General features: G+C 40.9%; 1 protein-coding gene across 4 annotated transcripts in view; it reads right to left on the minus strand.

Annotated features, from left to right (window-relative positions):
* The window catches only part of NEIL3 (nei like DNA glycosylase 3), a 527805-nt gene that overhangs the window by 26744 nt on the left and 486162 nt on the right, over positions 1-14899 (minus strand). For 3 of the 4 annotated variants that reach the window (XM_070364103.1, XM_070364102.1, XM_005887169.2), the window contains one exon: positions 4222-4349. The exons of the other annotated variant lie outside the window; for it this stretch is intronic. In XM_070364103.1, the coding sequence (XP_070220204.1) occupies positions 4222-4247 (26 nt within the window). In that variant the 5' untranslated portion in view covers positions 4248-4349. The remainder of the gene's footprint in view (positions 1-4221; positions 4350-14899) is intronic. 4 annotated transcript variants of the gene reach the window in all.

Genomic DNA, 14899 nt, shown 5'->3' on the forward strand with positions numbered 1-14899 from the left:
CAAAATGGAGAAAGGGGTACATCAAGGCTGTATACTGTCATCCCGCTTATTTAACTTACATTCAGAGTACATCATGAGAAATGCTGGGCTGTATGACTCACAAGCTGGAATCAAGATTGCTGGGAGAAATATCACCAACTTCAGATATGCAGATGATACCACCCTAATGGCAGAAAGTAAAGAGGAACTAAGAGGCTCCTGATGAAGGTTAAAGAGGAGAGTGAAAAGGCTGGCTTAAAACTCAACAATCAAAAAACTAAGATCATGGAATCTAGTTCTATCCCTTCATGGCAAATAGAAAGGGGAATAATGGAAACAGTGGAAAATTTTATTTTTGGGGGTTCTTAAATCACTGCAGACAGTGATTGCACCATGAAATCAAAAGATGCTTAAACCTACGCAGCATATTAAAAAGCAGAGACATCATTTTGCCATCAAAGGTCCGTATAGTCAAAGCGACGGTTCTTCCAGTAATTATGTGTATGGATGTGAGAACTGGACCATAAAGAAGGCTGAGCACCGAAGAATTAAGGCTTTTGAACTGCAGTGTTGGAGAAAACTCTTGAGAGTCCCGTGGACTGCAAGGAGATCAAACCAGTCAATCCTAAAGGAAATCAACCCAGAATATTCACTGGAAGGACTGATCCTAAAGCTCAAACTCGAATACTTTGACCACCTGATGGGAACAGCTGACTCACTGGAAAAGATCTTGATGCTGGGAAATACTGAGGGCAGGAGGAGAAGGGGATTAACAGGATGAGATGGTTGGATGGCATCACTGACTCAATGCACATGAATCTGAGCAAACTTTGGGAGATAGTGAAGGACAGGGAAGCTTGGCTTGCTGTAAGTCCACGGGATCGCAGAGCCAGACACAACTTGGCAACTGAACAACAACCCATAGATACTTTAATGATCAGGTTTCTTAGATTGCAAGTGACAGAGACTCAGCTCAAAAAGTTTAGGCATTAAGGGATATTTGGTAGCTCATGGGTCTTCCCACGTGGCTTAGACGGTAAAGCGTCTGCCTACAATGCGGGAGACCTGGTTTCAATCCCTGGGTTGGGAAGATCTCCTGGAGAAGGAAATGTCAACCCACTCCAGTATTCTTGCCTGGAAAATCCCATGGATGGAGGAGCCTGGTAGGCTACAGTCCATGGGGTCACAGAGTCGGACACAACTGAGCAACTTTCTTTCACTTTTTACTTTCATGGCTCTTAGGAAGGCTGAAGAATCAAAGTGCAGGAAAGCTGGATCTTAGGGACAGAGGGAATAAGGGATGAAGATGCCTTGGGGACTCTCTGTTTTACAGAGACTGGCTGTATCTTCCATCACCTTGTCTTTCTGGACAAGCTAGTGGCCACATACAAGTCCTAAGACCTCGCATCCCAGCTTCCCTCCATCACAGAAGCTAACTCTCCTCAGCTCCACCGGAGAAAGTTCACAAAAGAAGTCAGATTGACCCAATCAATTGTGATAGGAAAGAAATGCTAAATTCAACTTGAACTCTCCAGTTATTGTGACCAGATAACCAGTTTCCAGAAGAAATGCTGTCCCCAAAAGTTAAGAGGGCAGACTGGACAAACAGAAGGTATTTACTACTCTAAAGTGTAAAATCTGGAGTCGTCCTTATCACACTCCAACTTTTCCTAACATGTTATGTAACAGATTACAAAGCTACGTTTAAGATGTAAAACCCTCTTATATGCAGCATATCATGGATTCCTTAAAGATTTTCCAGCAAGCTAAAAAAACTGTCACATTATCTTTTGCATTTCTCCAATAAATTACTAAATTACAAAACTGATAATGCGTAATGCTTCACTAAAACGGCAAAACATCCAAAGTATTTCAGATACAGGTTTTGGTCTCTGAGTATGTATGTAACTATTATTGTATGTATGTATGTATGTAATAATTATTCATATAAACCACAAGTTAGAAATAGCAAATTCTTTTTGGAAAAGATACCCATTTAAAAATATATTTACATACAGGTTAATCCACAATATAAGCTGTATCATTTTGATTGAAAATAGCGGCCTGAAGGGTAGGTGAATAGATTTACAGATACACACACACACAGCATCGGCAATATATGCACCCACAGTTAGTAGATATTCTATTCAGTAGTGGGATTGTGAAAGTGTACATTTATTCTTATTTGTTCATTATCCTTAGTTTGCTCTAATGAGTATTTGATACATTATTTAACAAAAAGTTAAACATGACTTTTTTTGTTACATATTAAAAGCTTCTAAAAAGTGTTTAGAAAGAGTATATGTATTAATCACACATAACACAACTGTGCTCCTAAAATGAATGTATGTTAAATCATTTTTATTATTTTCTGGTACTGTTCCAAGTGCTTGAGCACTTAGATACATCTTTTAGCAACAGAAATAGTATCTAATTTGTACCTTTCTGAAGGTACAGAGGCCTAGGCCTGTATTTTACTTTGATAACAAATGACTCCCAGGAAGACTCACAGCCTGACCTATAAGATGCATCAAAATCCAAGGGCAGTTTTAATTGTGAGATGCTGCCTATGGAGGGAATACTGTAAGTGATCATTAAGCACGTTTCTAGCTATGGGCTTTCGAAAGAGCAGACCAGCCTGGTGAGGAGAAAACAGGTCAGAAGTGAAGACAATGTTCCTATCTCACACTCACAGACGTGCAGCCTCACACAGGATCCCATTTCTCTGACACAGTCATCCATCCTCCTGAGCAGCTTAAGTCAGGAGAGCATTTCTGTAACTTGTGCTAAACTGCGAAAGGGAATACAGTTGAATTTAGGTTGCTTACTCCATATTCAAATAGCTGATCTGCCAATGACCTTGAATTGTCACATTAAATAGTATTTGAGGCTGCAGAAACTGCAAAGAAATAGGGACCATGCTGCTCCTCATCCATAAGCTGAGACGCATACCTGCCAGGGATGGTACCATGTCACTGGATTTGAGGAAACAACTGCACTGGTTGAGAACTTCAGTGGACACCTACGGACAGCCTTTCACTGAGAAATGATTCCCCTTATCAGTCTAGGGGAGAAGACATGATAAAAACCTCCCTCTCATTCTACAGAAATAAATCTGCACCTCACACCAGAGAATCAATAACATATCAATGTTTTCAACTATCTCACATGGATCCCATTGCGTCCTTCTCTGTTCACAACAAAGAATTTTCAATCACATCAATCAATCTACTACCACAACAATGCAGCCTGCTCCTACATGAACTGAGGGGTTATGTGATGTTATCAATTCCAGAGGAAGAAAAACCATGAAGGGACAGTGCTCTCCAAGGACAGCAGCTGCTGACAATTCGAGAACAACACGTCAAAGGAAAAGCAACTAGGTAAACTCTGAGGTACTCAAAACAAGCAAAAGATGAGATGCAATAAGTAACAATCATGTAGTCATATTATCTATGACACTATTCATCTTCACGGGGTCCAACAGCAGAACTTTCAAGAGGGTGAAAACTGTTTAACATCTAAAAGAAAAATTTTTTAAAGTTTAAAGTTTACAGTTTGTGATAGCTTAGGCTAAACTCCAAGAAGACAAAATTGACAGACGTATTATTTCATAGGACTTTTTCATATTTTTTGCAAAAAACCAGATAGGTGACTACATACATTTCAACACCTTTATCACTAAGTCAACCTGTAAGTTAGCAACTAATTTCCATAAGCACTGTAAAACAGCAGAGAACCAGTTACTTCTGTGGAAAGTTTTTGAAATGTATAAGTAAGCTTCCATTTCTGTACAAGCCTTTGGAGAAAGAAGGAAGAGAGAAAAATATACAAATCTGGAGAGACATTCAAATCAAACTAGGAGGTGTCATAAAGAAAATGATGTCACTAATGCAACAAACATTTGGTAAAAACAAGAGGGGGAAAGGGCACCACAGGGAGTTTGGAGATGAGCGAAACAGAGATGCGTTGTTCTAACAACCTTTGGGAAACCTTGCCAGACTTTTTTTTTTTTTTTAAGAAATAAATTGACTAGCTCTCCAAGTAATGATGACATCACACTTTATTCTACTTGCTGCTTTCCACGATAATTTCAAAAATTTCAATCTCTTGTAGTAGAGCTCTCTTAAAAGTGGAGTACTTTCTCTGTGATTAAATGTGACATGTAGCAAACCGCAAGAAAAGCCTTCTGCAGATCTTTAAACATAGAGAGGTCAGAGGTATTGTACAGGTTTATCTTACCGTAAAGCTTTTGGCCCAAAGTACATGAAGAGCTCCTTCCCCAAAGTTTCCACACCACTGTAACCATGTCCATTAAACAGTCTTAAGAAATCCTGACTGGAATTTTTATTATTATTCAGTGCAGCAGCCTAGGAGAAAATACACATGTGTAAACACACAAACTTGAAACAAAAATCGTAATTTAAATCTTAACATTTTTATATTACTCCATGCTCAGGTGCATCCCAATGAGAAGAATCATCTCCAATAAGTCGAGTAATGTAAACAGCTGTTTACATATATTTTGTTAAATTACTAGGCAGTTATTTACAGAGAGAGAGGCCAAAAGAAAAAAAAATTAAGTGGAAAAAAAAGTCATTGGCACAGAATCAAAATGAATTTCTCCCAGGACTATACTGCTCTGTGCATGTGAAAATAAGGCACAGGGAAATGACATGAATGTTTTAAAGTTAAAAACTAGGGCACAGAGTCTTTCATTTCCAAAGTACAGCCAAGGTCCTTGGAAAAGCATTCAGATAAAAACATCTAAATGTGGTAAAGAATAAAATAGGTAAAGAATATAGGTAAATAGTATATTTTGGTAAAGAATAAATTTTGACCTGTGATGATGGACTCATAAACCAGTAAGGAAGAAAAAGAGGGCAAAAGCCAAGTAAAAGTGAGAGAGAACCCCAAAAGTAAGGAGCCAGATTTTATCAGAAAGGCATTTACTGGACATTAAGACATGAGACCTCTGGTTTTCATGGCTCTGTGGGACATAGAGGGTCAGAAGTGGAGTCCAGATCCCCCTGGGGAGGGGACTCTGACTGCAGAGCTGCTCCTCTCCTGCTCCCCAACTGTAATGTTCAGAATAAAGGAAAAAGAAACCCAGTACACCTTCCCCCATCAGCATGGAAACCAAACAACATATTGGTAGAATTACAACATATATACTGAACATTATAAAAAGGACCAAGGTAATTACAGATGTAAAATATCAGGACTCCTGTGGGTGAAGGGAAGGAATGCATTGAGTTTACATATACCTCAGAAGCCATGTCAACTAACCATTTTATTTTTTAAAGAAATAAATTGACTAGCCTTCAAAGTAAAAATGCATAATGACAGAGAAAGTGATGACAGATATAAAGCTTTTTTCAGAAGCTGAGCAGTATGTATGCTGTGATTATAAAACTATAAAACAGTTCAGATACTGTCTATGAACAAAAGGAGACAGTATGTCACTAGAGAAGAGTGGAGAAATAACTCCAGAAACAATGAAGAGACAGAGTCAAAACAAAAACAACGCCCAGTTGTGGATGTGACCGGTGATGGAAGTAAAGTCCGATGTCGTAAAGAACAATGTTGCATAGAATCTGGAATGTTAGGTCCATGAATCAAGGTAAATGGAAGTGATCAAACAGAAGATGGCAAGCGTGAACCTGGACATTTTAGGAATCAGTGAACTAAAATGAACTTGAATGGGTGAATTTAATTCAGATGACCAGTATATCTATTATGGTAGGCAAGAATCCCTCAGAAGAAATAGAGTAGCCCTCAAAGTCAACAAAAGAGTCCAAAATGCAGAACTTGGGTGCACTCTCAAAAAACAACAAAATGATCTGCTTGTTTTCCAAGGCAAACCACTCAATAACACAGTAATCCAAGGCTATGCCCCAACCAGTAATGCTGAAGAAGCTGAAGCTGAACGGTTCTATGATGATCGACAAGGCCTTCTAGAACTAACACCAAAAGAAGATGACCTTTTTATTATAGGGGACTAGAATGCAAAAGTACAAAGTCAAGAGATACCTGGAGTAACAGATAAGTTTGGGCTTGGAGTACAAAATGAAGTAGGGTAAAGACTGCTAGAGTTTTGCCAAGAGAACACACTGATCATAGCAAACACCATCTTCCAACAAAACAACAGACAACTCTACACATGGACATCATTGACCAGATGGTCAATACCCAAATCAAACTGATTACATTCTTTGCAGCCAAAGATGGAGAAGCTCTACACAGTCAGTAAAAATAAGACTGAGAGCCGACTGTAGCTCAGATCATGAACTCCTTATTGCCAAATTCAGACTTAAATTGAAGAAAGTAGGGGGAACCACTAGACCATTCAGGTATGACCTAAATCAAATCCCTTAGGATTATACAGTGCAAGTGACAAATAGATTCAAGAGATTAGATCTGATAGACAGAGTGTCTGAAGAACTATGGACAGAGATTCATGACATTTTACAGAAGGGAGGGATCAAGACCATCCCTAAGAAAAGGAAATGAAAAAAGGCAAAATGGTTGACTGAGGAGGCCTTACAAATATCTGAGAAAAGAAGAGAAGCTAAAGACAAAGGAGCAAAGGAAAGATACACCCATCTGAATGCAGAGTTCCAAAGAATAGCAAGGAGAGATAAGACAGCCTTCCTCAGTGATCAATGCAAAGAAATAGAGGAAAACAACAGAATGGGAAAAACTAGAGATCTTTTCAAGAAAATTTGAGATATCAAGGGAACACTTCATGCAAAGATGGGAACAATAAAGAACAGAAGCAGTACGGACCTAACAGAAGCAGAAGATATTAAGGAATGGTATCAAGAATACACAGAAGAACTATACAAAAAAGATCTTAATGACCTATATAACCACAATGGTGTGATCACTCACCTAGAGCCAGACATCCTGGAGTCTCACGTCAAGTGGCCCTTAGGAAGCATCACCATAAACAAAGCTAGTAGAGGTGATGGAATTCCAGCTGAGCTATTTCAAATCCTAAAAGATGATGCCATCAAAGTGCTGCACTCAATATGCCAGCAAATTTGGAAAACTCAGCAGTGGCCACAGGACTGGAAAAAGTCAGTTTTCATTCCAATCCCAAAGAAACGCAATGCCAAAGAATGCTCAAAGTACCACACAATTGCACTCATCTCACTCGCTAGTAAAGTAATGCTCAAAATTCTCCAAGCCAGGTTTCAGCAACACGTGAACCGAGAACTTCCAGATGTTCTGCTGCTGCTACGTCGCTTTAGTCGTGTCCGACTCTGTGCGACCCCAGAGACAGCAGCCCACCAGGCTCCACCGTCCCTGGGATTCTCCAGGCAAGAACACTGGAGTGGGTTGCCATTTCCTTCTCCAATGCATAAAAGTGAAAAGTGAAAGTGAAGTTGCTCAGTCGTGTCTGACTCTAGCGACCCCATGGACTTCAGCCTACCAGGCTCCTCCGTCCATGGGATTTTCTAGGCAAAAGTACTGGAGCGGAGTGACATTGCTTTCTCCGTCCAGATGTTCAAACCTCCTTAGAAAAGGAAGAGGAACAAGAGATCAAATTGCCTGCCAACATCCTTTGGATCATAGAAAAACCAAGAGAGTTCCAGAAAAACATCTACTTCTGCTTCATTGACTATGCCAAAGCCTCTGACTGTGTGGATCACGACAAACTGTGCAAATTCTTAAAGAGATGGTGATACCAAACCACTTTACCTGACTCCTGAGAAATCTGTAGTAGGTCAAGAAACAAGTTAGAACCAGACATGGAACAAGAGACTAATTCCAAATTGGGAAAGGAGTACCTCAAGGTTGTACACTGTCACCCTGCTTATTTAACTTCTATGCAGAGTACATCATGTGAAATGCTGGGCTGGATGAAGTATAAGCTGGAATCAAGACTATGGGAGAAATATCAATAACCTCAGATATGCAGATGATACCACTCTAGGGGCAGAAAGCAAAGAGGAACTGAACAGCCTCTTGATGAAAGTGAAGAGGAGAGTGGAAAAGTTGGCTTAAAGCTCAACATTCACAAAACTAAGATTATGGCATCCAGTTCCATCACTTCATGGCAAATCGATTGGGAAACAGTGGAAACAGTGACAGACTTTATTTTCTTGGGCTCCAAAATCATTGCAGATGGTGACTGCAGCAATGAAATTAAAAGACGCCTGCTCCTTGGAAGAAAAGTTATGAGCAACCTAGATAGCATATTAAAAAGCAGAGACATTACTTTGCAACAAAGGTCATCTAGTCAAACTTATGGTTTTTCCAGTAATCATGTATGGATGTGAGACCCGGACCAAAAAGAAAGCTGAGCGCTAAAGAACTGATGCTTTTGAACTGTGGTGTTGGAGAAGACTCTTGAGAGTCCCTTGGACTGCAAGGAGATCCAACCAGTCCATCCTAAGGGAAATCAGTCCTGTGGAAGGACTGATGTTGAAGCTGAAACTCCAATACTTTGGCCACCTGATGTGAAGAACTGACTCATTTGAAAAGACCCTGATGCTGGCAAAGATTGAAGGCAGGAGGAGAAGGGGACGACAGGATGAGATGTTTGGATGGCATCACTAACTCAATGGACATGAGTCTGACCAAGTTCCAGGAGTTGGTGATGGACAGGGAAGCCTGGGGTGTTGCATTCCATGGGATCACAAAGAGTTGGATAAACTCTAGCACCAGTCAGTGGTTATGAAGTACTGGCACAGCAAGCCTGAGTACTCAGTGAGGGAAAAACATTGTTTCACATTTGCCTTATTTTTATAAATAAATCACTTAGAACCCTAAACTGAGAAGCACCAAGAATTTGATATTTTTCTACTGAATAAGACTTTTTGCTGTCTCTTGCATACACTTCAAACCAAGTGTAGATTACAACAGTAGTTTTGAGGTGGGTTTCCATGACAACCAATTAGTATTTAAAAATTCTCATAAATTAGCCCAGAGACTTTGAAGATGATGATTAATAGAGCAGATATAGATCAGTTTTGAATAACCTTTGCCTCAACATAGACTAGGTTTTATATTTTTCAGGATTTTGGCCATAACGTCTTATGACCTTTTAAACCTTCCTTTTCTAAATTAATGGTTCAGGGGCCTGTGTGTCTGTCACTCTAGAGCCAACAGCCTCTTATCTCTCCCAGTATCCTTTACTAGCAACTGGTTTTAACCATGTCCTCTGAAGTCCTCTGACTTTTGTTCGGGTTCCCAGTGAAGAAGGCTGGTGGGAATCTGGCCCTGGTTCACACGCACAGCCCTGGACACCACAGCAGCATCCCCCACTTTTTGGTTAGGAGATAATGTGCTATGACTGTCACCCCAGTGTTTGCATCTTCTTTAAGCTTTACAAGTTAAATCTAAAACCCATCATCTATCCCATATGCAGGAAAAGGTCACCATGCCAGTCCGCACACCCTTCGCCCTGCCTTGAACCTAGGATACTTCCTTTCTGGGACATACGGAACCCTCACAGCCTGCGCTTGATTCCCTCGTGAGGGAGTCTCTCCCTGTTCCAGGTTGAGTGCACATCCCTATGTTTCCCTAAGCACCTGTGTGCACCATGACCCCAGTGTTCAGACCTCCTGTTCTCTCCTTGATCTGGCTTTACCAAGTTCTGTAATGGCTCCTGGCAGAGACAGAGACGATAACCTTGAAATAGACAGTGGTGTTACCATACCTAATAAAATAGTAAATGGGTCCCTAATGTCTCCCTGGACGGAGAAGGCAATGGCACCCCACTCCAGTACTCTTGCCTGGAAAATCCCATGGACAGAGGAGCCTGGTAGGCTGCAGTCCAGGGGGTCGCTAAGAGTTGGACATAACTGAGCGACTTCACTTTCACTTTTCACTTTCATGCATTGGAGAAGGAAATGGCAACCCACTCCAGTGTTCTTGCCTGGAGAATCCCAGGGACAACGGAGCCTGGTGGGCTGCCATCTATGGGGTCACACAGAGTCAGACATGACTGAAGTGACTTAGCAGCAGCAATGTCTCCCTGGAAGTCTGCTCACAGAACTAAATTAACCATTTTGCAAGAACTTAACACCATTTAGTTTAAAATTATCAGCCAACAGCTACCACAGTTCATGTCACTCACTTGGCTATCTACAACTTTGACATCCTCTAAGGATAAAGATGGCAGGTGGCATCTGGACACACACCCTCCACATAAAAAATGTACCATTCAGGGCTGTTGAACTGGATTTATTCATTTTAGAAAAGCTTGTTGACTTTCTACTATGTGTGAGGCCTTGCGAGGCCTTATTCTAGATATCTGAAAACCAGATCATATTCTGGGGAAGTTTCCCACTCTGTAAGGATAACTAACTGCTCACTGTTCAATGACTAGACTGGGCCATCTAAAACCTTCCCATTATCAAAACACCCAGATGTAATTCAACAGTAACACATCATTGGGTTTTGTTATAATTAGCTGAACAAAATCTCTGAGTACAATTCATATCAAAAAATTTTGTGCCACGTATTCTTAAACCACTGTAACGTCCATTTCAGAAGGTATAAATTAAAAGAAACCATAAAACCCTGGGGAAGGGGGAAATATGGGTTCTTAATGAAAACCTCTACTTTTTCTTGCTCAAAGTTAAATGCCAGGGTTCCTAATAATGTCTATTAGGAAGAAATCCAAATCTAGCTTATCCTGATTTTTATCCTAGATTTTCCCTGGGAAATTTCTAACTCTGTGCTAGATATTCCTATTAGTTCCTACAGTCCTGAGGGAGTTTGGTTCCATGTGTAGCTAACGGAAAGCACGGCTGAAATGCCCTCTAGATGAAGATTGAGGGGCAGATTAAAAAGAGAGCTTTTCCATATAGTATTAATCTGTTAAGACATCACAGGCTGTCCTGGAGTATGCATCTACATGCTGTCCAATTACTGCCAACCATCAGAGGTTTTAGGAAGTCTAATGGATCTGACCATGGGAAATGTCTCTCCAGCCAAAGGAGGATTCAGCAGAAGGCCCTCCCAAATGTTAGGGTTCCTGGACCACTTATTAACAAGACAAAGAGGAGCATGTGCCCTTAGACATACATTGCTTGTACATAGGAGGATGAGTCAACAAAACACAAATGCCAATATACTTAAAATGCATGACACCAGAAAGTCTCTTCACACAACTGTCCACGAGAAGTGAACCATGGTGTCCTGATGGACAGAGCTGCAAGGAACCAGAAGCCAAATCTTCACAGGTGTGCTGGTTTGTACTCTAGTCTCTATGATCAAAAATAACGCAGAATAGGACACCAAAAACAGAATGTGGAAAGGGATGATATTAAAGTCTCTACAAATACTGAAAAAAGATGTTTTGGGCCTGAAGAAGGTGAAGGTGACTATGACAATACAGATGTCAGCAGAGGGCAGGTGGGGAATGATCACAGGTGGAGAGGCCGGAGCTGTGGAAACACACAGACCTGACACCGTCCAGTGCCTTCTGTGGCACAGCCTGCTCCAGCTCCAGACGCCTCGAGCCCTTGGCTCAACTGTGTGTCAGAATTAGTTTTTTAATACTTGATGAGGTGCTTGGGAATTAAAAAGACATGTTAGCACAACCTCTTCCCTGCTCACATACACGGTGTGTCACTCGCTATACACTCCAGTACACTCGCTGGGACTAGAATTTCCCTGTCTGGGAAGCAGAATCATCTTGAGGCTTTCTACCTGCCAAACCCAGCACAGGGCTTTCTACAACCACTGCGCTGGCACTTACCGACTGAACAAGTGTCTGAGACTCGTGTTTCTCCCTTTTTTGTCTGTGAGCTCCTTGTGGACAGCAGCTATGGTGTTTCCTTATCCCTGGGCGCTTCACACGATGCCTGGAGCTCAGGAAACATCTGTGAACCAGATCCCTCCCTCCTGCCCTCTTGGTATTCCCCACCCATCATCCCCATCTTGCTATACCTTTCCCAAGGTTTCTTGGCAAAAACTTCTGTTCCACCAACTGTTTTAGCTCCTTTGAGAATTATTAAATCCTAGTCTCTTATTTTCTAATTATCTTCAAAGAAATGAGGCTTAAATATAGGAGTACCAAGTTACTACCAAAAGCTAGGTGGATGTAAAATATTATAGTTAATCAGAATTTCCCATTAAGTAAAAAGAAATTTACGGGAAGGTTTAGGATTTCAGCAAGCAGTCCCAGCCTGCCCTGGTTTTTACTTAAGATGTTTACTTAGCATTTAAATGACTGCTTTGAAAACATCTATTCTAATACCTTATTTGGGTTCTGAGGCAGATGATACAAACTGTCTATCATGTGGGCACTTGACCCAAATCACCTGATCCCCAGTACACTATCATTTCTAAAATAATCTGCTCTAGAGAATATACTCCAGGCAAAACAAAAATTTCAACTTATAACTGACCATCTCAAACACCTGCATACATTTTTAACTATTTTTTTTTCTTTTAAAACACCATTTGAGGGATAAATTCTTATGTACCAGTGATGGTTTGTTCCATTTATTTTGAGAGCTCTTATGTACAAATGGGGCAAGGCTTTTGCAATAAACCTAAGAATTACAAGAGATTCACTTGCCCTACTGTAGAAACTGGGGTTATCACCTCTTCATACAACATTCAACAGCCCATGCAAATTCAAAAATTAATCCCCACAAGCCTATTATCTTTGCTGTAACTGTACACAATTGTCCAATATATACCTCACTTTCTCATTTTGACCGTTATAAACTTGTTACTGTATTATCTGAACATTTCATTCTTTTTTTTCCCCCTGAAATAAGAGAAGAAAATATCCTTTGCCATAATTTTAAGTATGATTGAGAAGGGTTCACCTTCCCATTTTCAAGTGGCTTAATAATAGGAAATCATCAAAACAACATATATCTTTGGAGACAGCACATAATTTATTGTGCTGATTACCATTTATCCTGCCTATCCATGGGTGAACAAGGAAGATGAACTTTTCAGAACAGAATAAGACTTTTCCACAGATAAATGGTTCAACTCTAGCACAGTTACATATTTCCCCTAGAGAGGAAAAATATATCATATTTATAATCACAGTCTCTCCTTTTGGTCCCCCACATGCTTTTTACCCCCAATACAACAATACTTTTAGTAATCACAAGCCACTTATCTATCCATTTGAACTATCAAAAAAACCTAACTTTAAAATGGTCTCTAAGCCCCCCAAAAGAGGTCTTTACGTAAAAATATGTTCTACAATTTTGTAAGAGCAGAGGCTGTTATGCTTACTTACACTAAGCACTAACCCTGAGGCTAAATGTTTTATACACAATATGATTACACCAAAAGATTCAGATCAGGTCATGTCCGACTCTTTGCGACCCCATGAATCGCAGCACGCCAGGCCTCCCTGTCCATCACCAATTCCTGGAGTTCACTCAGACTCACGTCCATCGAGTCAGTGATGCCATCCAGCCATCTCATCCTCTGTCATCCCCTTCTCCTCCTGCCCCCAATCCCTCCCAGCATCAGAGTGTTTTCCAATGAGTCGACTCTTTGCATGAGGTGGCCAACGTACTGGAGTTTCAGCTTTAGCATCATTCCTTCCAAAGAAATCCCAGGGCTGATCTTCAGAATGGACTGGTTGGATCTCCTTGCAGTCCAAGGGACTCTCAAGAGTCTTCTCCAACACCACAGTTCAAAAGCATCAATTCTTTGATGCTCAGCCTTCTTCACAGTCCAACTGTCACGTCCATACATGACCACAGGAAAAACCATAGCCTTGACTAGACGGACCTTTGTTGGCAAAGTAATGTCTCTGCTTTTGAATATGCTATCTAGGTTGGTCATAACTTTCCTTCCAAGGAGTAAGCATCTTTTAATTTCATGGCTGCAGTCACCATCTGCAGTGATTTCGGAGCCCAGAAAAATAAAGTCTGACACTGTTTCCACTGTTTCCCCATCTATTTCCCATGAAGTGGTGGGACCGGATGCCATGATCTTCGTTTTCTGAATGTTGAGCTTTAAGCCAACTTTTTCACTCTCCTCTTTTACTTCCATCAAGAGGCTTTTTAGTTCCTCTTCACTTTCTGCCATAAGGGTGGTGTCATCTGCATATCTGAGGTTATTGATATTTCTCCCGGCAATCTTGATTCCAGCTTGTGCTTCTTCCAGTCCAGCGTTTCTCATGATGTACTCTGCATAGAAGTTAAATAAACAGGGTGACAATATACAGCCTTGACGAACTCCTTTTCCTATTTGGAACCAGTCTGTTGTTCCATGTCCAGTTCTAACTGTTGCTTCCTGACCTGCATACAAATTTCTCAAGAGGCAGATCAAGTGGTCTGGTATTCCCATCTCTTGAAGAATTTTCCACAGTTTATTGTGATCCACATAGTCAAAGGCTTTGGCATAGTCAATAAAGGAGAAATAGATGTTTTTCTGGAACTCTCTTGCTTTTTCTATGATCCAGCGGATGTTGGCAATTTGATCTCTGGTTCCTCTGCCTTTTCTAAAATCAGCTTGAACATCAGGAAGTTCATGGTTCACATATTGCTGAAGCCTGGCTTGGAGAATTTTGAGCATTACCCCTTCATAAAGTCATCACCAGATAGGTGGGTCTGGTGAGAAGGCCCTGATCTAGGAGAAAAAGGAACAATTACCAGGACATTTACTGCAGCTCAGACAGTAAAGAATCTGCCTGCGATGCAGGAGACCTGGGTTTGATCCCTGGGTCAGGAAGATCCCTGGAGAAGGGAATGGCGATGCACTCCAGTACTCTTGTCTGGAGAATCCCATTGATGGAGGAGCCTGGAGGGCAGGCAACAGTCCACAGAGTCACAAAGAGTCGACACAACTGAGTGACTAACACTACTATTACTTCTTATTTTACTAGGCACTAAGCTAAGAGTTTTATGTGTCCTATAATCTGATTCTGACCAAATAGGCAAAGATGTGAGTATAAGCAACATAGGAGCTGGAATTC

The sequence above is a fragment of the Bos mutus genome, chromosome 27, assembly GCF_027580195.1.
Source record: "Bos mutus isolate GX-2022 chromosome 27, NWIPB_WYAK_1.1, whole genome shotgun sequence".
NCBI lineage: Eukaryota > Metazoa > Chordata > Mammalia > Artiodactyla > Bovidae > Bos > Bos mutus.